Source organism: Neolamprologus brichardi, chromosome 12 (assembly GCF_056152115.1).
Source record: "Neolamprologus brichardi isolate AB-2024 chromosome 12, ASM5615211v1, whole genome shotgun sequence".
NCBI classification, from domain to species: Eukaryota; Metazoa; Chordata; class Actinopteri; order Cichliformes; family Cichlidae; genus Neolamprologus; species Neolamprologus brichardi.
In genome coordinates, this window is record NC_142115.1 from 20,846,871 (window position 1) to 20,872,182 (window position 25,312).

At 41.0% G+C, this 25,312-nt stretch overlaps 2 protein-coding genes across 6 annotated transcripts in view; both read right to left on the reverse strand.

The window, feature by feature from the left end:
* ebf2 (EBF transcription factor 2) overlaps positions 1-7,280 on the reverse strand; it is a 28,315-nt gene extending 21,035 nt beyond the window's left edge. For 2 of the 4 annotated variants that reach the window (XM_035905209.2, XM_035905208.2), the window contains exons 1-6: positions 6,690-7,280; positions 4,701-4,857; positions 2,975-3,032; positions 1,669-1,724; positions 1,471-1,544; positions 60-128 (exon numbers count right to left, since the gene is read on the reverse strand). In XM_035905209.2, coding sequence (XP_035761102.1) covers positions 60-128; positions 1,471-1,544; positions 1,669-1,724; positions 2,975-3,032; positions 4,701-4,857; positions 6,690-6,823 — 548 coding nt within the window. In that variant the 5' untranslated portion in view covers positions 6,824-7,280. Of the gene's footprint in view, positions 1-59; positions 129-1,470; positions 1,545-1,668; positions 1,725-2,974; positions 3,039-4,700; positions 4,858-6,689 lie in introns of all 4 variants that reach the window. The other 2 variants (XM_006784301.3, XM_035905207.2) reach the window with 1 other exon arrangement.
* Positions 7,281-11,487: 4,207 nt separating this feature from the next.
* Positions 11,488-16,140, reverse strand: LOC102792332 (eosinophil peroxidase-like). Of its 2 annotated transcripts, none has more exons than XM_035905158.2 (13): positions 16,074-16,140; positions 15,729-15,813; positions 15,424-15,596; positions 15,193-15,325; positions 14,926-15,055; positions 14,608-14,814; positions 14,153-14,516; positions 13,898-14,058; positions 13,555-13,813; positions 13,307-13,477; positions 12,579-12,816; positions 12,264-12,475; positions 11,488-12,132 (listed from the first exon to the last, which is right to left on the reverse strand). In XM_035905158.2, the coding sequence occupies exons 1-13, from the start codon at positions 16,138-16,140 to the stop codon at positions 11,720-11,722; spliced, it is 2,613 nt and encodes an 870-aa protein (XP_035761051.2). In that variant the 3' UTR covers positions 11,488-11,719. The 2 variants fall into 2 exon arrangements, with proteins under 2 accessions (XP_035761051.2, XP_087704845.1); XM_087848719.1 differs by having other exon boundaries at positions 11,488-12,138.
* Positions 16,141-25,312: the final 9,172 nt, after the last annotated feature.

Sequence of the window (25,312 nt, forward strand, 5' to 3'; positions counted from 1 at the left end):
TAGATAGTATAGATAGGTGATGGTTTGAGGTGATGGACACTGTGTGGGACATGCTTTACCTGTCAATGATGACTGGATCGGACGGCGTCTCATTTCGATTGCCACAACTTTTCTTCTCACAACAGCGACTGAGTGGGCGGTTAAAGAAACAGGAAAGTGGAAAAAGTTAGCATTGTGGGAAAAAACAAACAAACAAACCCCACCAACAACAACAAATTAAACAGGAGGAGCCACCATTTTTCTCTGACCCATCCACATCCATAGACCCCGGCTGCTCTGCCCCACAGTGGGCCGTGATCCAGGAACACACAAAAGCAGCATGGGAGGGGTGGGGAAGAATGGACAAAAGAATAAAAGAGGAAGAAAAGGTACAACAACACACCCTACAAACAGTGAGGGACCATTGAAAAAGTGAAAAGCCAGCTAGGCAATCTGTCACATTGATTTTGAAATCAAACTCAACCCCCACGCAGCTTCACTGCGCACGCACACCGTCCCATAACATCCTACCATTCGTCAGCGGTCTTGTCCGAGGAGCCTGCTGGCCAACCAGTCCCCCTCAACAACCCCTCCCAAAGCCCCCAACTCCCCTTCACTGCATAACAAAAGTGCCCCCACCCCTAACCATCTGCCACCCCTACACCTCGCCTTACCCCTCTCGTGTCCCAGCTTGGCCCTGCCCTGCCCCCCCTCCGCCCCCCTGTCAGACGGCCTCACTCCCCAGCTGTGACGCTTGCCCTCTGCCTCTTCGGCTCTGTTATTAGCCAGCTGTGAGTCACATTCGGGCATCTGCTGGCTACACAATGGCAAAGCTCACTCTGCTTCAGCCCTCCTCCTGATATTCCAGTCCCCCTAGCCTTCTTCCTGTGGCCCTCACATCCTATAGGTCAAGGCCCACTTCCAGACACTCTTAAAGTTCTTCTACATCCACAAAAAAAACAGCTACCTAAGCCACGACCAGCCTTCTTAAACTCGCTCTGCTTCCGAAGCTGCTCTTTGGCACTGGCTGCACCACCGCACTTGTCATCCAGTGCCGATAAAGTTCACGCATGTCTAAACATAATTTTTATTTCCATGAGCCAAAAGCAGATTGATCCCCTAAAGTGTTTGCTGCTGTCAGTTGATTTCTGACTGCGAAAACCACAGGCCCGAGAGAGTGGAGCGCTCCAAGACGGAACGGGAGCTTTCCCAGGGACATGCTGCCTTACAGCAGACAGCAGCGGTGGGTTACAACTGTAACAAGGACGATGATGGACAACCTAGACTTACAGTTCAATAACAGGGTAATTTTTTTAAAAAGTACAGCCCCAAGCATCACCACAAAACCCATTTAAAGCTGACTGAGACAAAACAAAGTGAAAGAGTGTAATTGATATAAGTACTTGACATTTGTAGGTGCAGGTTAGTGTTAGTGTGTGTGTGTGTGTGTGTGTGTGTGTGTGTGAGAGAGAGAGAGAGAGAGACACTCACCTGCACATAACCTCGTGTGTGAGCAGAACTCGACACATTTCTGGATTCTTGTTTTGTCCCTCATACGATATGGGCTGAGAGGAAGAAGCAAGGGGCAAAGGGTCAGACTGAGTTTCATGTAAAAGTAAATTAACTGCTGTTTCTTAAAACTCTAAGAGGAATCCTATTCAAGGGAAAACTTTAGGAAAGTTTAACAACCTGTTTAGTGACGGAGTCGATAAGTCGTGCATAAAGATCCTGCTCAGTGCGAACCCCTGCAGGAAAAAAAAAGAAAATGTCACTTTTTATAAAGTGTTTCAAGCATGAGAACGATTCTGTTACACTGAAATAATTGTCATTCTTTAGTTGGATGTAAGCTGCGGGTAGAGGCTACTGAAGCTTGAAAGAGACATTTCTATTGTGCTGGAAACCTCCAAAGAAGAGATGCTCATTTTAAATTAATTGCAAAACATAACCGATCTGTCACATTAAGCGCTTAAACTCTCTTACCTCTCCTAACCACTCAGCGATAAATCTCTGTGGATTCTCAAAATAAGATGGAAAGATTTATGATAGAATTTTTTTTTTCCACAGTATCTGGATAGGCTCTAAGAAAAAAAGCACTGAACTCTGTCCAGCCAACATGGAGGAACAAGATTGGCATGCAGTTCAAATTTCCTCTCTGATGGTTTCTGAGGGGATTGAGTTATTTGATGTCTGATGATTATTACTCATATTCGACTCTAAGGCCACAATTTATAACCAGAATCTCACGGCTTGTCAAGCTGTTCCTTTTATGGTTGTTCCTGTGTGAAGCTATGACTGGCAGGAGACATTCTGCTGCGTTCGAACGGGAGCTGATCGGCTTATTAAAGAGTTTAAATGAAGAAACAAACGGGTTGTTTCTTTTTTAAAACATTTCTTCTTACTTGCATGTAATCAGGTGTGTCTCTTTAAAACTTTGCCTCGGGAGAAGGAGACAACACGCACTGAACTACTCCCTCAGAGGAGACCACGCTGCCTGTGAATTTTTTCATGGAGAGTTTGGAAAGTATTGCCTTTAAAATGTGCTCCTTTCATCAAAGTCTCGATTGAGTTGCCTTTGATAACGCTTGGGGGAAGGGGATGAGAGGAAGTGCTTTTAGTGTACTTGTATGTATGCGTGTGTATCAGCGGGTTGCTCTGGAACGCGTCTTTTATCTTCTCTCCCATGGGTGCCACTGCGACAGACTTGGGGCAGCAGTGGCTCATGGGAACCAAATTTCTGTGTATCCCCCCTGATCTGCTGTGGAAGCACCATGGGGGAAGTGGAAAGAGGAATCGAGGAGCTGAGGAGGTGTTGGAATGGGGAGGCAGCGTGCACCTCATTTCCCTATACATGGGTCCATAAGTAACAGCTTGAAAAGCTGAACAGTAAATTGTATAAATCTAGTGATACGAGCTAGAGGGGAAATTAATGGGTAAGTCAAGAGCAGAGGTGTGTGTCAGGTTTGTCCAATTTTTGCTCATCTTTGAACCTACTCACCATTGCTGTAGAGGAGCTGCAGCTTGTAGTGAGTACCGTTGTTGGTCTTTTCTCCCGTCTGCTCCTTGCAAAAAGAGAGGCAGGCGTACAGACAAATGCAGAGAATACAGTTAGGCTCGCTGGGGTACAGATAAGCACAGCTGGGCATCAGTAAACAGGGTTAAGCACAGTGAGTCTTGCCTAATCCTGCAGCTCGCCCTTCCCATGGAGCAGCATCGAGATCAGAGAGTTGTAGGCTCAAAGCTCATTTGGGACCCTGTGTTGTGCTCATAAGCTGAGCACTTAACCTTGAGTCGGATATTCTTTGTAGAGGTTGAACTGTCATCTCTGATACAAATGCCTAAAAAACCCCTCGGATCAAATGCAGTGGTCCTCGCTGCAGTGAGGTAGCAGGCATGGCTATATGCACTTGTGTGTGTGAGGGCAAAGTGTGTTCCAGCGAGTGGAAAGTACTGCGTGTGAGACTGAGCAGCAGTCGACCTTGACAGAAAAACTTCCTTTCTGCTATCCCTCCTTATACCCCCCTGCCCTACACTCTCCACTAGCCTCTCACTTCTTCCTTCTTCCCCCCCCCCCCCCCCTCTCTTCTGTGTTCTCCCTCTTCCTTTCTCTTTCTCTACCTCCACTGGTCTTTCTAAGTGGTCTCAGAGGAATGCTCTCTGGTCCAATAACCCAGGAGGCTGGCATCGCAGAGATGAGCGCGAGAAAGGAGGCGAGAGAACAAGAAGGTTGGGGGAGTAGAGAAACTGGGAAATGGAGACAGTTGCAAGGAGAGGAGAGGAAACGGGGTGGAAATTAAGATGCATGAAGATAAGATGAAAAAGCTCCAAACTTAATGTGAGAACACACCTGGAGATAGATGGATGCCCAGCTTCATAACTTTTGTAAATATACACAGAGGGACGTTTACTTCACCATGCCATCACTCTACCTCTGCGCAATTACAAAGCAAAAACAGATGCCAGGGTAACCATGCAGAAAATGAACTTCTCCACTGCCGTCATATTAGTCTATGGTCTGTGTGGCACAAAGGGGAGCACGCCAACAGCTTCGGCCCCGGCATTGCTGCCTGCCTCACTCCGAAGCTCCAAAAACCCAAAAGTATGCTAGAACTTTAGTTGTTAGGACAGACTGGTTAGGACAGTGGTTGCCAGAAGTTCAAGAGATTTGTGCCCCCTCACCACAAGGCAAAAACATCCATTAACACTGGGCATAAGGCTTTACTCCAGGCATATCTCAAACTCTTTCTGTCTTTCTCTCCATGCTGCACCCTTCTTTATTTTGGTGTTGTCCAACTTGAGGAATCCCCCCACCCCATACAGCAGTATTTAGAGTATGGGAGAGAGGCATGAAGGAAAAGGAGACTTTGATGATTAGTTCACTGTATAACTTAACAGGAGCGAGCATAATTTGCATTTTAAAAAAGTAGTGATGTCCTCCTAATGAGGCAAGCTGCTAATTAGTCATTAGATATTCTTTTTCAATCCCACATCATCAGCTCATTGGGGGTAAAGCTTGTGTAAACATGTAGCCGTCAGCTGTTCGATATGCTTGGCTTTACCGAGGATGGGGGAAATTAAGCTGAGCACCTGGTTACAGCTGAAATACTGTATATTACAAATACATGTGGATAATCTCTTATTTCGTGCGATTTTGATTAAACACGTTAAATATTAAAACTCGATGTAGAATTGACATCTCTAAGCTTTCGGGAACAGTCACACACCTTTTCGTGCTCCACAAAGTCCACAAACGCAGTCCTCTCCACTTCCACAGGTTGGCCGTGTCTGTCGTAGAGCGCCAGGACAAAGTGGAAGAAGTTGGACTTGCGGAGATTTGAGGGCGGCTGCTTCTCGAAATGAGCTCTCGACAGGGCCACTCCACTTAGGACACAACCGGAAGAGACAGTCAGCTCACGCTTATCACACGGAATATTATCATACTTTATTTAATTAAACACATTTATAGCATCAAATAGAAATACTTGTTTTCCTTTTATTAAATGACAATTAACAGGCTTTCTATTATTATTATTATTATTATTATTATTATTATTATTATTATTAATAATAATAATAATAATAATAATAATAATAATAATAATAATAATAATAATATGGACAAAAAAACACAACAAGCATGCTAACAAACTAAACTAAAACACTTTTTCTATTTGCAATAAATGTTGAAAGTTAAATTAAAATAGATTAAATGCAACAATAACTATCGTTAAATTTACTATCATTTGAATTAATTAAAATATTAAAAGCATATTTATCATCGTGCATTTTTTTTCTTCAGTCTTTCTTTGATCCATACATTAATTGTAAATTATTAGCATAAGCCAAACAAATAAAATAACTAAACTGATGGATAATTTTGCATAGATTCGACCCTTCAAGGAGAACCAAATATGGACAAGAAAAGAAAATACAGAAAAAACGTCACTATAAGCCAAACTTACTCAAACTTTTTTTTTCTTTTAACTTGAAAATTGAAACGTGTCGACGTCTTGTTTAAGTGAAAATTGTGTCGATGGCGGAGCATCATAGTTAAAATATACATTAGGACACTGAGTGTTTAATTAACACGGATTAAAGATTTGGACACGTGAAACGCTTGTTTGAATTCATCTTAATAAAAAAAGAGACTGTTATGAATCTGCGGGCTGGTTCAGAGCAGGTTTGACTGTTTGTTAAATTTTTCTGTAATTTTAATTTTGTCTGAAAAAGACCTCAAATCACACTCGAGTGCACTTTAGATTTTGTCTTGACAACTTCAGTTTTTGTTTCTAGTTGAACAAAATAAGTGTCGATTAAAAAACAAACAGCCAGCTACCATCTGCTTTAAAAAAAAAATCACTAAAATACTTTAAATGAATAAATAATCCTGATAACTCTATTAAAATATGCGTGCTGCGCTGTTTAACGTGTTGCCAACTTTTCATCTTGAAAATGATTCTGCTTTCTTCATGACTGTTTCTTCAACATTGAAGTACAATACGGTTTGTGTGTTGTAAATATATTTATATATATTAATTAATACATGTGTGCAGAAGCTGACTAAACATTTACGGAAGAGTAAAAAACAAGTAGAAGAAAGAGCCAACACTGGAAAATCTGTCTTTTCTGTTTTTTAAAAAATCAGAGCTGTAAAGTTTGTGGCAGGTGACGATGAAGTTGCCTTTAAGCTGAAGCTAAAGCTGCTCTGGGAAAAATATGTATTTCGTTTTAGTCACAAACAGCTTTAACAGTGATCTCCGCTCCTGTGAACGAAAACTAATGACGTTATTAAATGCCTCTTGCCTTTATGTACAAATTAATAATTGTTAGCTGTTTTGCATTTGGGGCAAGTTTCATTATCATTTCAAGCATTATGAAAAATGTTTGTTGTTATTTTCTTCGTCACTTTTAGGAAGTTTTTACGAGTTTGGGGGCAGTGAGTTTTATAGGGGACTGGTGTCATATTTTGCAACAAGTAGTTTGCAGCTCTTTTCTCAAAGGTTGCCTCTTCTAATGTTCGACCTTAAAAATATAATAATAATAATAATAATAATAATAATAATAATAATAATAATAATAATAATAATAATAATAATAATAATAAATAAACTATAAAGATGTCTCCATCATGAGCAGTCAAACAAGCCTGGGCGTATCAGATGAGAGGATGGTGAGAACCTAAAGTCAGCAGATCAGCTGAGTTTGCTCTGTACCTTTGCGCTGCGACGTTCGCATCCACAACCCCAACATTGCGCACCCACGACCGGACTGGATCCATCTCCTCTCCAAGACCTCTTTCTTTTAATCCGCTCGCTTCACGAATCAGATGTTCCTGGATTCCAAACATTTACACCCTGCTCCGATCGGCTGGTAACACTTTCTTGAAGCAGTTGAAAAAACACTGAGTTAGGCAGCTAAAGCACTTTGGCACACAAGAAAAGGTCCACTTCAACGCGCTGCGCTCCTCCAAAGCGCCACAAACGAACTGAGCATTTACAGAGCTTTGTGGGGGGAAAGAAGTAACCGACGCTGTGTGATGTTTCAGGGGTGTCTCGTTAAAAATCCGAAAGGACTTTCTTTTATGGTTCAAATGATGATAGTAAATATATCCTTCCACTGATGTGAAGCATTGTCCAAGCGCACATCTCCACCGTCAGTCCGAACGGGCTCTGTGCGTTCAGCTCCGCAGATATCCGGGAGCGAGTCTCGAAATATTCTTTAAAGTATGAGTGTGCAGAAAGTCTTCCTTTGTCACAGGGCCAAATCGAATCAAACCAGTTGATCCGAGGGCCAGGAAGCTTGTAGCGAACGACTGTGTTGAAGCATGAATGAGACCCTCAGCTGGGATGGGGCGTGGAGGCGGGGCCTCGATGCCATATGGGATCGTTGAAATGGGTGCTCTCATTGGTGCAAAGTGCATCCCTTGTTTGGTCTGCTGCCAGATTCAGCATCCAACCTGTGACTCCAGCAGCAAACTTTTTTAAACACAGAGAAGTTTCCCTAGATAAAAATCACATAAAACCACAAAAAACATTTATAATGAAGAAACGTTGTTAATTTAAGAATTTAGTGTGTATACTATATTTCACGTTTTTTTTTCTTTGTGTGTGTGGCAGACGTTGGAGTGTAGTCATTGAAACCTTTTATTAAAAGGTACGCAAAAGGTTACGTTAGGGGGAAAAAAGAAAAAAACTTTGCTCACTTTAAGAATTTCTGGGCGCTTTTGTGTATTTAAAAAACAATTACTGGCGTTTGGTTTCAGATTGTCTTGTACATGCTGCGCAGCTATACTGCCCTTAAAAGCCCGTACAGCCAGTTCTGTTTGGTCTATTCATTCAAGTCAACATTTAACACAAGTGCGCTCTCGACAGGCACGCATTCAGCAGCTCGACCGTCTGCTCCTTTGAACGCGGTGATTCCGCTGAGGACGCATCGCATCAGTGTCAGCAGCAACAATGGCCGTCTGGTTGGTCCATCAATCTCCGCCAGCAGCCGACGACGCTGCACTCTGATTGGCGTTTGGAGCGCTGCCTGACAGTGCCCGAAATGAGTTCTCTTAATCAATAGGACAGACTGCCTCAACAAATCCAACCTAGTCATGAGACCCGTTGCAAATAATGCTGTTAACAAACATGATCACCATCCTCTGTAGCCCGCAGAAAAAAATGGAATACATGAACTTACGAGTTTTGAGAGTCTGACAAAGTTTCCTTTGCTGCTCCATCTGATGATTTCGTTACTGGCTCATATTAAAGAAACCAAGCACAGTGCTGATGGGTTCATTTTACCATTTGTGCTTTCTGATCTGTTATTGCTTTCATTAAAGTCAAATTTGGGTTGTATGTCCAATGCTTTTGGGTTAAATTTGGGGGGGAATAAAATTAATTTCCGCTTCCATTCGTCTGGCTATGAAAGGGAAAGTCCCCCCCCCCCCCAACGCGGGCTCTCTGCCCCTTACCGAGACTATTGTCTCTATGTGGAGTTTGTGCGCCTGGACAATGAATGTAAATCTCCCCCCTTGGATCGCGCCTCAGCTCACCATCTGCCAGCGCGGGACAAAGTCAGATGTTCCCCCAATTATGAAAGCAGTCTTGGGGAATCCTGCTGCCGAGTCTCCGCCCTGTCGCCGTCTCCCTCACACACTTTTCCTAAAATGACTGACAGCTCTACTTAACCCTAAAACCATGACAAAATCTATACATGATGACACAGAGGCGAAAGATAAAATTCCTGTAGATCTCAAGGAAACGACAAAGATGTCGTCTCCTTGAGAAACGACAATCTACATCAAAATTTTAAGATATAGATTGTATGGAATTAATGTTTTGTTGTATGCTTGTGTGTGTGCGTGTGAGTGTGTGTGTGTGTGGGGGGGGGGGGGGGTAACTAGCTATTTGTTTACTATTTAAATGACAAGTTTTTATAGTTCCTCTGGTGTAAGAGCTACAGAATATGTTATCGTGATGGGCCACGTGTAATGTTAAGCAGGGGAGGATCTCGAAATTTTTAAATGCAGGCAAAAAAATGACAAGAGAATGACACAAAGCTCTTCTGTGAAAATCCTCTACATGTGCATGGAGTCAATAAAGAATCCTCAAAAATACTTTAAAACAATTTATTGTATCATTGACTCTTTTAAGAAAACCGATTTTAACTATAATTGAGAAAAAAAAGTTCCTCCAAATAAATGCAAAACAAATAGAGAAAAATAACTTAAATTACTGTACAGGAGTATTGTCGATTATAATTTAATGTTCATGGTTTTAGGCTTTTGTGCACCTTGAGAATTGAAAAGAGGAAAAAGACCATGCAGATCATTAACCGAAATCTTCCTGCTATAACCTGTTTGTTTGGGAGTTCGTCTAGTATTGACTTGTCCGGCCTGCCCCGACTCTTCAGCCCGCAGGTGTGAGAGGCTCGGCCGCGATTATCGCAACCCGCAAGACTTTCTGAATGTGTGGCTTTTGTAATTCGGTGAAGCAGGGAGCCGGAGCGAGAATGGGGGATTAGTCAGACCGCAAACGTCTTTCTAATCAATTTAACCCACTGAGACGGTCAGGCCGTGCGTTTTAGGGAGGAGCTGGGGAGAGTTGTGGGGGGGGGGGGGGGGGGGGGGGGGTTGGTGACTGCTAAACCAAACAATGGGGTATCGTGTGCCGTTCGTCCTCCCCAGAATTCCCCTGCTCCCATGGGACAACCAAATCCACTCTGCACGGATGGCACCGTGTCCGCGGAGGGCAGGAGGGGCGTGGCTTGTGCGTAAGGGGGAGTCGAAGACGCTGCAGCTGGTTTCCGTCCCTCCTCTCCACTGTGCAGAAAACAACAGAGCTAATGCGACCCTCCACGTCCCTAATCGATCGCTATATGTTTGTTTATTTATTTAGGAAAGGACGCAGATCCCCGGGAGAAGTGTCGGCATCTGCAATTGAGGCCGGGTGGCCACTTTTCTTTCCATCATCACCCAGCTAAAGTTTCCCCAAACATTCGGATTAAGTTCTGTTTAATGTTTGTATATAGAATAAAATATTGCAAGCCAAATGGAAAACAGGGATTGGTCCATAGCTACTTTCAATAACACAGAGAGAAGACAGTCTGTTTGTGCCCGAGGATCTGAATAAATCCCCACATGACTGTTATAGGCTGTTTGATCAAAATGAGTTTTCACTGCAAATTGGCTTCATGATATCAGTGCAGTTAACATCTGCCCAACACATTACTTCAAAATTTTCGTTTCAACTGCAGATGTTTTGACTTTTAATAGTGCAAAATGCACTGGTGTTGCATTAACGCTATTTTACTTTCGGTCATTAAAGTGTAAAATGTGCTTCCTTTGAAAGTAAAAAACAAAAACAAACAGAAAAACAAAACAAAAGAACTATTCCAAACCTTTGCGATAAGTAAATGTAAAACAAATGATCAAAGAATGCTTTTAAACTCTCAATCTCAAAGTGGTGAAGTGCTTTATGTAAATTAACTCGATAACGTACCTCCTATTTAAAATTTGATTTGAGTTCTTTATCTGAGAAATTTTGTACTTGTTGTCAGGCTGCAAAAATAAAAAGGAAAACCCATTTTTGAATGCGGACCACTTCATGGGAGCGTGAGTTTATTATCTGTAATAGTTTAGATAATTTATTTTTACAATAAGAGAAACGTGGCTTTGGAAAGGATTTACCAACTACTGAATTGGGTTCATTGTTTCAGAAACACGGGGATAAATACCCCCAGAATATCTTATATTTTCTTTCGCTTTAGTCATCTTTGAAAGATCAATCTGCTTTGTTTCTTTGTTCTAATGAAACTATCACAAACTTTAAAACTGTTTAAAGGAAACATTAAACAAAATTAAGTGTTGTGTTTTTAAAGAATCATCAATCTTCATACAGATTGAGTTAAAATAACTCAAGAATCAGCATAATCACAACATTCTAGTAAAGTCAGTGAATTTGATCCACGTGGTTGCGCGTCTGCCTAGTTTCCTGTGATTTAAAAGCCTCTACGACAACGCCATCTCCTGGTCTGCATGGAGCATTCAGCTCTGACTTTCAGAGTTGGAGGGATCAAAAGAAAACATCTAGTTGCTCATTTTCATTTATTAGGAACTGGAAGTTATAGTTTTACACAACAAACAATAAATCTTCAGGAATTTAAAAGACAAGATTGAACAAATCATTCACGATTAAAAGGAATCTTCACAACAAACTTCTTCATCCCTTTTTGCAACCACAGGTATCAATGGATTGTACATATTTCTTCATTAAATGAAAATCTTTAAAACATTTAAAGAGTGCAACATATTAACCACAGCATGTTTCAGTTGTTTTATCTTTAACCTCCTAATACCCCAACTCTTTCATTTTAAAATTCTCTTTGATATTTGAGATTTGTAGTGTCATAATTGAACTCTTTATTTGGTGTCTGACACAGTAGCATTTTTCCTCAGTACAAAAACAAAATGAGAAACAACAACTGTGCCTGTTTGAGCAATGTGGCTCATTTGAAAGAGCAAAATTTAGTGTTGTGGTCTAGACAACCCAAAATGTGATGTCCCCATATGTGGATGCCAGGTCAAGGAGGTTAAGGGATTTAGATTGGGGTCACTTTAATCTTAGTAACCTACAAAATCATTATAACAGTAATTATCATAACCTAAAGGCAGCCTTTTAAAAGGTGCAAGTTAAACAAAAGACATGCAAAAAAAACCTGGGCATTGTTGTGAGGATGCTGTCTATTAGTTAACATTCTACACTTTAAATAGCAGATGCCCATTGAAGTAGCTGTTACTAGTGATGCCATTGGCACTGTTACGAGCAACCAGCCAGACCTTGTCACCACGCTCAAGCTGAACATAAATGCTTCCACTGGCCATCAGGTAACCGGTATGCTTTGTGGTGAATGAGTGAAGAATCCGCTTCTCGTTGCGCACCAGATCCACATTGGCAGAGCTCTGGAAAATCGTAAGGCTGAACTCAAACTCATAAACACCCGGGGTCTCACATGTAAAGATCCCATTCTGAGTGTTGTAGCTGTTCTGTCCGTTGTAGATCACTTCACGGAAAATGATTGGATAGCCAGCGTTGGGGGCGTTGCTGCCAAGTCGCATTGAGAAAGCAATGTTCTGTTGGTTGCCAGGGGGGACAGGGGTAAAAGGTGGTTCTGTTTTTGAAAAATAACATAAGTGCTATTATAACGAAATAACCTGTAAACTTGAATATAAGCTACATGTAATACTTTAATATAAATTTGAACATGCATGGACAATATAGAACAATAAGTGAGAGGTTTACCTGGAGACTCACCACCCTCCTTCCATGGATTGAGGTCAAACTTAGAGATGTTCTCGCACTGGGTGTAGCCATACCCTCGAGGCCGGAACAGGAAGGGGTTTTCAGGGACTTCAGTGATACCAGTATTGTCGCAGATTATACGAGCCATTGATGTTTGCCTCAGTGACCGTTTCTGAGCCTCAGTGAAGACTCCATCATTCTCCCACCAAAGTCTGAAATGGCACAACGTTTAAAGTTTAAAGACCAAATCCAACAGTAAGGCTAACACAGCCCCCTGAGCCTCAACAGTGTTCGCTTTGTTTTCCTTCTGCTTACCGGTCTCCCTGACGGATCCTTTGGAACTGAGTTGCGATCAAGCAGGCAAACAGAGGTCCCACTCGTCCTCCAGGGACAAATGGCTCTGACACACCTCCAAGCCACACATCAATGTTGTCAGGGGTGCCATAGAGATTCAGCAGCCTCTGTGCCAGATCTGTATTGTTCAGCACTGCAGCCAGGTCCTGAAGAGTTCGTGGCTCCGACAGTCCACAGAACTTGCGCCACTTGTTGTAGCCTGAAAAGGATTAAGCACAGTTTAGGACAGTTCATCTTCTATGCATGTTCATCAGAGACCTTCAATGATTGAGCAAACTTAATTATATTAATCAGTCAAATATAATATAATATATAATATATATATAAAATATATCAAAATGTGTTTGTATAGTACTTTCCATGCAAGGTAGAGTAGCTTAAAGTCCTTCACTGATTACTGACATGCAATGATAGGAATTTTTTAAAGAAAAAAATGAAATTGCAAAGTTTCATTAACAATAGAAGTACAAATAACATGAATAATATATAATTAACTAAATAACTCTAAGTAAAACAAATACCTAAAAATAACATAAAGAAAGAAAATAAAGATTATTGTAGCAAGTAATGTCTATCAAACATGCTCAATCAAATGAATCAAAAAAGTAGGTTTATGGTTTATATTTAAGGACTGCAGTTCTCTCTTGTCAGATTAAATATACTTATATTTATAAAGATTAAACAAATACCAGGGACTCCGTGGTCTCTTGCTCTCTGCATGTTCAGTGAACCCAGATCCAGTGCCACCCTAGAGGAGAACTTAAACAGCCTGTCCGTCAGTTCCTCAGACATCATGTGCTGCTGAGTGTTCAGTTTCGCTGGGCGACCCACTAGCCCTCTCATGACAGGGTCCACACCACCTGAGAAACACACAAAATCATTTCAGTTTTGAAAATCCTCGATGATAGGACTAAAAAGTTAAATATTTCGGCTCTACCTTGAAAGATCATCCTCCATGGTGTGAAGAAGTCTCTGTGCAGCAGATCGCTGGGGTATTCAGGGTGCTGGTTGTACTGCTCATCAAGACGGGAAATGATTGGCTGAATCATCAGGTGAGCAAAACGGAAGGCAGCTACGCCAAATACATTGGCGATCCCGGGATTCACGTCTTCATCGTAGCCAGGGTAGGTGGACAGCCGCTCTGCAATGACGTCTGGACCAACAATGTGATGTAAGAAGTCTCTGAATGTCATCACCTAAAAGACCAAAGAGAAACTCAGCAGTGTAATTGAATAATGAGTGTAATTAAAATACTTCAGGAAGTCTAGCTCCTCACTAACCTGCAGATAGGCGCCCATAATCTTGCGAGCCTCCTGGTAGAGTCTCTCTCCATCCCACTGTGGATTGAGACAGGCCAGAGCACGTGCGAGTCGGTTGTGTTCACGTAACATGACAGTGTGCAGAGCGGCCAGTGCGTTGTTCTCAGTGGCGCGATCGTCACCTTAAAATCACATGATATTAGAGCGGAAAAAACAAGTCTTGTTGGCTGTGTGCACTTTAGAGATTTGAAAGTCAGTGTATTTGATGGTACTCACCAGCGAAAAAGCAAGGCACCTCCACCGCATTTGAGGTATTTGTAATGCGAGCTCGAGTGGCACACATGTTGGTACTCATAGAGCTGAAGGGCATAAGCTCACGGCCGGTATCATTAAAAATGTCATTGACCCTCAAAAGACCCTTATCTGAGGTGAGGTCCCGGAGGGAGCGAGCTTTGACTTCGTCTGAGCCGTAGACTTCACCTGCATCAAGGAAGGCCGTGAGAGTGTTCATCTGTTCGCGGACTGTGCTTGCACCGAAGTTGAAGCCAGTGTTTCCAGAGCCACAAGCTGGTGCTGAGCGGGTGAAAGGAATGCACTCATCCTCTGAATTATTGCCGAACCGGGGGTCATTTTTAGGAATCTGTTTGGACAAGACAAGACACACTCAGCATTCACTCTGCATGCATTTGAATGCAAATATGTATTTCCCTGAGTAATGCAGTGGCACTAACATCAATGGGGAAGCAGGGGTCTCTGCGCGTGCAAGTCTTTCCACAGTCAATGCCGTCACTGAATGAAGCAATGGAAGGAGAAGTAGGAGTGAAGGTCAGGTCATGATCAGTGAGCTGGGCAAAGATTGTCACCAGGAAAGTGTAGAGTGGATCGCTCTGCACGTCAGCGGTAGGTGTTGGCAAAATGCGGTTGGACACTTGTCTCACCTGTGTATGAGGATGTAGAAAATGAATTCTGTGTAGAGAGGCTTCATGCACATATTTCTTTAGAGCATTTTGCAGTGTGCCCAGTAAAGATGAAATTCTAAAGTGTCTTACCAGGGGAAGAATGTGATTGTTCACTGCTTGATTACGGGTCCAGCCTTTAGGTGTAGAAGTGCCATCCTCATACTCAGCAGGGAGAAAGCGGAGAAAAGGTGTATTGGAGGCTCCCCAGCGGGTGTTTTTCCTATATGAGAGAAGCAGATACACTATATTGTATAAAGATAAACAACATCCAACAAAAAACCTCACCCAAGCCCCAAATTATAGGCATCACTGTCAGCACAAAATGGGAAATAATTATTCTGGAAATGATTGTCTCACATGTTGTTGCACACACCGCTTGCAGTGCGATATGTGTGCAAGTTTTGAGTTGTCCTACAAGAAGGGATGCGGTGACGTGGAGAGCAGCCTGTCAGTTCAATGAGGGCCTGTAGATTTTCCTTAGAGATCAAATCTGAATAAGACAGACGATGAAAATTAATTAACTTCAACATTTAAGTAAAATGGAAAATTTAACAATTGAAATTTAAATGAACATTTTTAAATACACACCTGTGGCATTGATGGAGCGCTTGTGACGCTTTTCAAGACTTTCGGTGATCATTTGCAAAGAATTAGCCAGGTAATCAGCAGAGCGCACAGCAATGCGGGATGCTCCTCTGGGCTGCTTCATTAGCCGCACAACATCAGCGTAATGTGCGTTTCTTCTCACGCGATCCAAGCTCCTGTGATGTGTGAGGAATTCATATTTGTTAAAGTTTAAAGTAGGATACCTTGATAAATACTTTGATTTTTGCTGTGCCCATCGGTTCAGGGTCTGAAGATTTAGCTGTAGTTTAAGAGGTCTGGAGACTCACTGTTGCCTTGAATAACGATAGGCTGCATCCACCTTTGCCTTTGCTGCCATCACAGTGTTTTCAATGAAGCTCTGACTCAAATGTGCTGATAAAAGAGAAAATGTTTGCTTTCATTCACTCCTTGCTTCACTGACTGCAAGATACTTTGCTTATTGCATGAAAATGTTTGATACACACAGATATAAATGCAGAAGAGAAGAAGAAGCATAAAACTTTTACATTTCTTTGACATCTCATAAATTAATTCGAAAATATCTAAGGCAAATGGTAGAACCATGTGATCATTTCACTTGAGTGAGGAATGCATCAAACGTGCTGCTGTCAGAAGACAGAGGTAGTACTGACCTTCATTGACCTGGCATTGCAAGCACAGGTACAGGCCCACAGCCAGAAGGCACAGAAACCGATTCATCTCTGAGAAAAAAAAAGTAAAATAAAATGTAAATTACATATATGTATATATATATATATATATATATATATATATATATATATATATATATATATATATATATATATATATATATATATGTATATATATATATATATATATGTATATATATATATATATATATACACATATATATATATAGATAGATAGATAGATAGATAGATAGATAGATAGATAGATAGATAGATATAGTAAAACTGAATGGTTCTTCTTCAGGCATGTAACCTTTTTGGTATTGTTACATGTGCGTGTGTGTGTGTGTGTGTGTGTGTGTGTGTGTGTGTGTGTGTGTGTGTGTGTGTGTGTACAAGAACTGTACCTTCTGTATTCTGATGTCCTGTGGCATCCACCAGCAGCTGTCAGAAATCTGCGCTGCTCAGAGTAACACAGGTGTGTTTTATAGAGCCAGTGGACAAGTACGTCATCCCATGCAACATCTGCAGGCGGAAATTTTGCTCGGAATTTTCTCGTTCTTACTTCCTGCCCGTCACCTTTATAGGCGGATCTTCCTCCTTTGTTTAGTCATGGTATTAAAGAATAAGAACAACATTTTCAAAATAATACCAAAAAATTTAAAGCGTTTTGATTAAAACGAGGGAGAAAAATCTCACAAATAAGTGTCTTTACTTTTTTAATTCATACATTTGTTTGTGTCTCCATTAAATAATTTTTGAGAGAACACAACATTTCACCATAAGTGTTGTATTATCATGGATACACAGATTGTAGTGTACACCATTTATTCTCTCGCATCGGTCCTTACACTTGGGTCAGGTTGTTTTTATCAAACCAAAAAAGCTGATCATATTTGCATATCGCTTCACAAAATGCACGATTTCTGTTCTGTAACACGTAGCATCCAAATTTTGCTTTAGGTAAAGTATAAACTTGAAACAGTTTTGTCTGCTTTTTATTTTATTTCAGTCAACGATAATTTTTTGCACAATGCTCGTCAAACGATTGTGTCAGATAAGCGATGACAGACAAACATTCTCCAGATTTAATGACAATGCGCACAAACAATGAACTAAGAAAACAACTTCCTGCATACTAAGAACTGCAATGAACTAAAACATTTTCCAGTTAACACAAGCAGTGACCGTATATGCGTTATTTAACTTTCTTTGCGAATTTAAAAGGATATTGGATATTCTTATTTCCATTTACATTCGTATTGTTTATCCTACTAGTCAATGTCCAACAAAAAGAAAATTGTGTCAAAACAAATGTCTCGGTAAAAACCACATTTCATGTTGCAAAATTTGCGTTTCTGTGTTTTTATGTTCATTCAGTAATTGTCCAACACATGCACGGTGAATAAAAACCATCATGTACACTGATGTTGCTACACATCGGCCTATACTAACTTTTCTCGTGGCCACGCAACCAAATAAGCTAAAGTAAGATGCACAATTTCTGCAAAACTCATGTATTATCAAGTTAAATTGGCGATTGTAAATAGAGGAAAGTATATACTTTTCGAAAATGAATGTGCGCCTGTCTATGTGGCGACCAGGATCTTAAAAAGAAAAGAAAAGAAAAAGAAAAAAGCCGCCCATCTTTGAGAATCTGTGCTAATTTTAGCGTACTGAAATTCCTCCACTGCCTGCAGGTGAGGTTACATCTCAGACAGGTAGATTGTGTCATTGAGTCAGCTCGGAACAATGCCTGTAACTGTAAACAAGGTAAGGCCATCTCATATTGTTCAGTCTCGGGGAAGGAAGATGTCGCCTTTTATCAACTTCATTCGCAATTAAAACTTTCCAGTTTACTACGCGGACAACGACGTGAGAGTGAAACGGGATTAAAATCTAATAGGCTAATAATAACTCCTAGTCTTAAACAGCAATAGGTCTGTTTAACTACAATTTAACCCTCTACTGCATAGCGTTGCCCTGAGGCAACAAACCACATTTTCATGCCTTACGGTGGCCCTTCAAAAAGAAAACAACTTTTTTTTTTTTCAAACAATGCTACCAGGCACATCTCTTTCCAATAGAATGATGAGTTGAAGGTGGTGTGACTTTCATTTGGGGGGGGCAGGGCCCTTTTCTGCAAGCTGCACTACATGAGAGACATCTCCATTAGGAGGCAAAATAAAGATCACTATTATACATGTTTATAGTGAAATAAATGTATATTAAAAAATACTTGTATGTGCATGAATATGTTATGAAGCATATTTGATTGTTTGTTCTACTTTTTAAAATTTATTTATACTGTAAAACTGTTCATTTTCATTCGTTGCCTCAAGGCAACACTGCGCAGTTAGCCCAATTTTTTTCAGGCAATATAATGCATTTGGATATGTGTGTAGAGATGTGTTTGTGTGCATTTATATGATCATAGTCAATGTTTTTACTTTACAATCTACTCATAATTACAGGACATAGATGTAAAAACCTTTTATGCAAGGAAACCAAGGGAATGTGCACTTTGTGTCCTCAGAAAGTGAGGACAGTGAGCTTTCAGGGAGTGACAGTGAAGTAGAGGAGTGGATCCCTGAGTGAGGTTTGAGGGACACTTAGGAGCTCAGGGGTCAGGGGTCAGTTGGTAAAGTAACTGTGTCTGTGTGTGTGTTAGTGCCCACATAGCAAGCAGGTCTGGCCAGGATCTGGTATCAAGCAGGCACTTTGAGTAATCTGGGAGAGTAGAAAAGTGCTACATAAAAATCAGTCCATTCACTGTCTGAACAGAGTTTCGGCATGTTACTTTTGCACTGTTTTGCATGTTCCGGCATATGTTGTTATTGCATGACTTGATTAAGGTACACATTATGCTGACATCTGGGGCCAGAGCTGAAACTGTTCTGGGCCAGCACAGGGCCAGCAGTGTGTCTACAACTGGCCCGTGGCTGCACATCACCTACAGATGGCCCACATACCGCAATGAATAACGGCCCTTTGGTGGCCCAGATCAGGTTTGCGAGAGGTAATCCACACATGGGCCAGCACAGGACGACCAGGGTGTCTGAAACTGGCCTTGTGCTGACCCATGTGTGGGCCACCTCTGGCAAACCAGGTCTTTGCCACCAAAGGGCCATCATTCTTTGCGGTATGTGGGCCATGTGTAAGCACATTGTGTGTGCCTGATCCCTGCCATAACAATATTGCTGTGTGGGTGTCAGTGTGTGTGGTCAATGTACTTATTGTTGTGGGGACACAAATTTGTTTACACACTCATGTTGTGAGGTCTCGCCTACTTTATGGGGACAAATTGCAAGGTAAATCATTCAATTTTAGGGTGAAGGCTTGAGTCAGGGTTAGGGTAAGGTTCAGGCAGGGACTTGTGATGGGTAGAGTCAGGATAAGTCTCCAGGAAATGAATGTAAGTTAATGTAATGTCCCCAAAAGTGATGGAAACACAAACGTGTGTGTGTGTGTGTGTGTGTGTGTGTGTGTGTGTGTGTGTGTGTGTGTGTGTGTGTGTGTGTGTGTGTGTGTGTGTGTGTGTGTGTGCGTGTGTGTGTATGTGCGCGCGCACGTGCATGGGGTTAGGGTCAAATGTTGGATGTATTTTGGTGTTTTATTGTTTTGTGAAATGTTTACATTGTTTATTTGTTGTTTATTTATTTGTTCATCCTTGTTGTACTAGTACAACTTATTATAGAATAACCTGGCATTTTACTACCCTTGTTGCACAGTGTTGCCTTGAAGCAACAAACCACTATCTGTTGGGGGGGGGGGGGGGGGGGGGGGCAGGATGTCAAATTTTATGATTGATATATTATTAGGGACCCTAAAGCTCCCCCAAAATAGGGAGAAATATTTTTTTCCCCCAAAATTAAAAAGTCATGCAGTAGAGGGTTGATAACTACGTGGGTTACATTTTTATTTAAGTACTTTCATACTTAAGTAATTTCATACTTATGGTTAAATAAAGCAAAACGAATGTTCTGCCTTGGTTCCAGTGGTTATTAAGACAGATTAAGATAAACAGCCTGATAAAGTAAAGAATTTAATAATCGTTTTAAACTAAGTCTCCCTGCTGGCCCTTTGAAGGTCAAGCCGAGCTCTCATTCTAAACCCATAGCTGCATCCTTGCTGTTGGGGTGCGGTGCGCAGTAGCCTTACTTCATTTCATTTGCTCAACAATTTACCTGTCCAAATATTCACTGGCAACAGCAAAGCATGAACACGGGCGATTAAAACTTTTCACAATTTGTTTAAAGAAAGTTTCTCTTGACTCATAAACAGGATGTAGAAAATATGATTTATGAATGAATTATGTCGAAAGCAGAGAAATGACTTGTTTTCCAAGGATCATTGTCACTTTTTGTGTCACTTTATGTCACAAAAAATCCCTTTTTATATATTTGACATACATATTCGACAAATAATATTAACAAAAATGGCAAGGCAGTATTGTACAATTATTAATGTAACACACTAATGGAAAAAGCTGCTTTGACCTGTGCTTCTTTGCAAACTGCTTTCACGCAAACATGAAAAACAAAACAAATCCATCCATGTTGAACTTTAGACTACTGTCAAAAGTCTCTTTGCTAGCAGATGTGTTTCCCTTTTCCTCATCCTCAGGTGCTGTTTTGAGAAATTGATCCATGCCTTAATTTCATCCAGGCTTTTTATTTTTGACAGCTTTTATTTGACCATTAGGCTGTCTCGGATAGCTGCAAAATGTTGAAGCTGGTATCTTGAACCACACATGCAAGCAGGACCACATTTTACCCCTCCTGGTTTATTTGTACTGGCTTGAAGTTGTTACCTTTCCATTTAACTTTTTGCTTTCAAAAAATCATTGAGGTCAGCTGACCAGATGCTTCTGGTTGTACACAGAAGCAGATTAAAACAAAAAGAACTTTGCTGTAGCTACAAGTAAACTCTGGAACAGCTTGCTCTACGCATCTGACCCCAACACTGCATGGTGGAAGTGTGGTAACACCATTGCTTCACAGGAGAAGGTCCTGGGGTTAGGGTTATTATCAAATTTAGTCTGGTGCCTTTCTGTGTGGAGTTTGTGTCGGCCCCCAACCCACCCACCCATGACTTGCTTGGGTTCTCTTCAGGTGCTTCTTCCCTCAGTCCAAAAACGTGCCAGTTAGGTTAACTTGTGAAATTACCATTTCTCTCCACTCATGAAAGCTGGAAGAGATATATATAGTACTATCAAGAGAAAGGCACACAAATGAAAAGGCACACATTGGAGAACAAAGGGGTTGGAAGTAGTGCACTTGGTTTGATTATATCATTTAATAATTACATTGGCTGTGTCTGGATTTTTACTGGGATAAAATAGATGTTTGTGACCACAAAAAATATACATGGCACTCACATTATTAATCTGCCTAGTCTATTGTAAGCTTACAAAACATTCAGTTTTAGGTACTTAAATTGAGTCACTGGGGTTTTCTGCACTCTGTTTCCTCAAGCTAAAAATAGCATAAATTCATTGCAACATAGAGAACTGACTGGTCCTTCCACAGGCATGTAACCGGTTTGGTATTGTTACATGGGCGTGTGTGTGTGTGTGTGTGTGTGTGTGTGTGTGTGTGACAAATAAGACGAATGAATAAGAATTATGTTTGCTTAATGTGTGAAAGTTTGTTCTTATTTAGACTCAAGTGTGGTAGCAAGCTGGAATATACAGTGCTCAGCAGCATAAATGAGTACACCCCTTTACATTTGTCAGAAAACCTTTAGTTTCCTTTCAGAATCAACATTTTCTATGAGATACTATAATACAAAATACTGCCATAAATGTGGGCCACTGATTGCAAAAAAAAGATATGTTAATTTGCACACACACAAAAAATGATTTTCCTAACAAACTCATTCAAGCCCATGTTGCAAAAATGAGTACACCCCAATTATAGTCGTAGGAGAAAAGCCACACAAGACTGCAAAATTCGAATTAACAGGCATTCAACCACAGGTGAGTCTAATGATTTATTTAAGGGGTGTCCAGCAGACAGGTGACGATAAAAGGGCATTACTTAACAAAGAAAAGCTCTTCCCATTTCATGCTGCCAGCAATAGCTCCACATGGAAGAGAAATATCACAAAATCTGAGAAAGGAAATAATTTCTTTACACAAAAAAGGTGAGGGCTACAAGAAGATCAGCAAAACTTTACATATCAGTCAAAGTGATCCAAAAATTGAGGAAAGATGGAAGTGCAACCATATTACAGAGACGTCCAGGCCGTCCACAGAAGTTAACATCTCAACAGGAGCGTCTCCTAATGAAAAGGGTTGAAGAAAATCACCATGGAAGTTCACTGCAGTTAGCTAAAGCAGTAGAAAGCCAAACTGGAGTGACCGTTTCCCATGACACCATCCGGCGCACATTGCAGAGGAATGGCATGCATAGGTATCATCCATAAAGGAAGCCTCTCCTAAAGTCCATGCACAAAAAAGCACACCTAGAATTTGCTAGGGCCCATGCTGAAAAAGATGAAGACTACTGGGACTCTATACTCTGGAGTGATGAGACAAAGATCACTGTTTTTGGAACAAATGGTTTCAAAACTGTATGGTAAGCTGGAGAAACTTATTTTATCTACTGTGCGGTACACAAGTGGAACCATTTTCACTTTCTAATAATCTTTTTCCTCTCTTAAAGATTTTTTTAAAACTTTTTTTCCTTTATTTGACAATGAAAAGTGTACAGGAAAGAAGGATGTACACGACATGCAGCAAGCGGTCACAGGTCATACTCAGATCTGGCCTCTCCATTAAATCGCGTTAATCATGATGACAGCGTTAACGCCTTAATGTCGACAGCCCTACAACAAACACAAAAACTGAAGACATGATGATACAGACTTAAAATTTGCACCGATAGGTTTTCTAAATTCGGTCACACACAGGTGCACGAAAAGTGAGTGCGAGGGCGCCTCGGTGCGACTGCTGTGCTGAAGTCTCACACACAACCTGTTGAAAGGGGAGGGGGCAGGTTGCTTCCAAATACTGCACATTTCATTCATAATGTCAATCCAAACCCATTACTTAGACTTAGATCCTCCCATGCCTTATGTGGCATATCGGGCAGCAAACGAACACCACCAGGTTCGATCTTGTGCCCGGGCTCCAGCTTCTTCCAACGATATGTTCGATGTCTTTAGGTCTTGATGGAATGACCTTCGCCAGGTGTTGTGCGGACATCCTCGTGGTCTTTTAACGCCCAAGGGTTGCCAGCACATCGCTGTTCTTGGGATCCGTGTGTCATCCATATGACCAGCCAGTCGGAGTCTTTGGCATGCGACGATGTTGTGAAGTTTGACTGCGCCACTCTGAATTGTGGTGGGTGCTATGGAAGGCGAATCGACTAAATTGATGGTGAGTTGTTGCCGGTGCTCAACGTACTGTTCGATGATGTCTCTTAAGGCAAAAATCTGTTCTGTGCACGATCGTCCGCTTCGGAACACAGCTTGCTCCTCTCGTAGACTTTGGTCGAGGGCACTTTTGGGCGGACTCCACAGTGGCATCCCTTAGGCCAGTACAGAGGTCTTCAACATTTTTCATTTCTCCAAGGAGGGCAAAATGATTTTGCAGCTCTAAAGTGAAGGCGTTGACGACGGTCAGGTCCTTGAGCTTCTCTATTGCGAATTGTGATTTGGTGCGGGCTGTCTTTGGTTCCAAAGTTTGAATTTGACTTCTGCTCTGAGTAGGTGGTGGTCAGATCCAACATCCGCTTTTTGATAGGCCCTTGCGTTGCGCAAAGCCGACCTCCATTTTAGGCTGATGCAGATAAAATCAATTTCATTGAATTTACGGCCATCCGGTGATCGTGTTACGGGTCCCAGATGTGAAGACCACAATAACAAAAAGAATACAAATCTGTAAAAATAAAGGTAGAGTCTCAGAGAAAGAATCACAGGAGCACTCGTATCTTTTCCCGAATTGCGTCTCTTATTTCAGATCAACAAATATAATTTACATCCAGTGCTTTCACTTGTCAGATATGCTCAATAACTAAAAAAGGTAAATAAAAGGCATTTGGCAAATATATATGTATCTATGGTCATTACATTTCTCCAGTTTACACTGTTAATTACACTATTCCTTCACTCATTTACATCAGCAGTGCAGATACCATACAATGCCTTATTAAACGTCTTATTGCTCTTTCTCACATATAGGGCAAACTCAAAATAGCTTATCCACAAATCTGATATAAGTGCATAAATCTTACTAGATTAGACACAACACACCTGAATGTATTACTTTGCAATGTAACAACATAAATGTACATTCATTCTTAGCTTATTCTTAACATTTCCACATCACTTGAACCATAAAGTGTATATGAGATATTTTAAGCTCGAATAATCTGATGTCAGGGTCTGTACAGTTAAATTGGAGCACCACACACACATATTTGATTGTTAAATGGAGTTTACAAAGTTTAAATACATCGGGCTGGCGAACTCTCGCGGTAACTCTCGCGAGACTTGGGGCTGCGCGGCTCGGCTTTACCCGTTACCCGTTAACAGGTTTCCAACCGTGAGTGCTCTCACGGCTTCTTTGCTCAAAACGAGCCCCACTGCATGTGCATGTCGATCTTCATGACACGAGTACAAGATTGTCTTGCAAACGCTGGTAATTAGGCCGCTCTCTGTCATCCTCTTTTTACTGATTCCAAACTCCTTCAAAACTCCTTCAAAAGTTGAGCCAGCCATCCACTCTGATATAACGTGCGAACGTTCCACGTCCCAATTCTTGTGATGGTTTAATGCTTCCATCGGGCGCTGGATGCCGTTTTCAGTTTCTTCCAGCCGTTTGAAGTAGAATTCCCGCCAGGTTTTCCAAAACTTCTGCTTTCGTTTGTCGTTTCTGTAGCGGTAGGGTTTTTTACAGGGACGGGTTGCTAGCCCGATGCCTATGGAACGCCAGGACTGCCATAATGAATTAATTAAATACACCATTAAATAATTAATTAAATATGTCAATAATTAATTAAAATGGGAAATAATTAATTAAATAAATAGTTATGACACATGTAATTAATTAATTATTGACACATTTAATTAATTATTTATGTATTTCACATTTTAATTAATTATTGACACATTTAATTAATTAATTATTGACACATTTAATTAATTATTGACACATTTAATTAATTAATTATTGACACATTTAATTAATTATTTATGTATTTCACATTTTAATT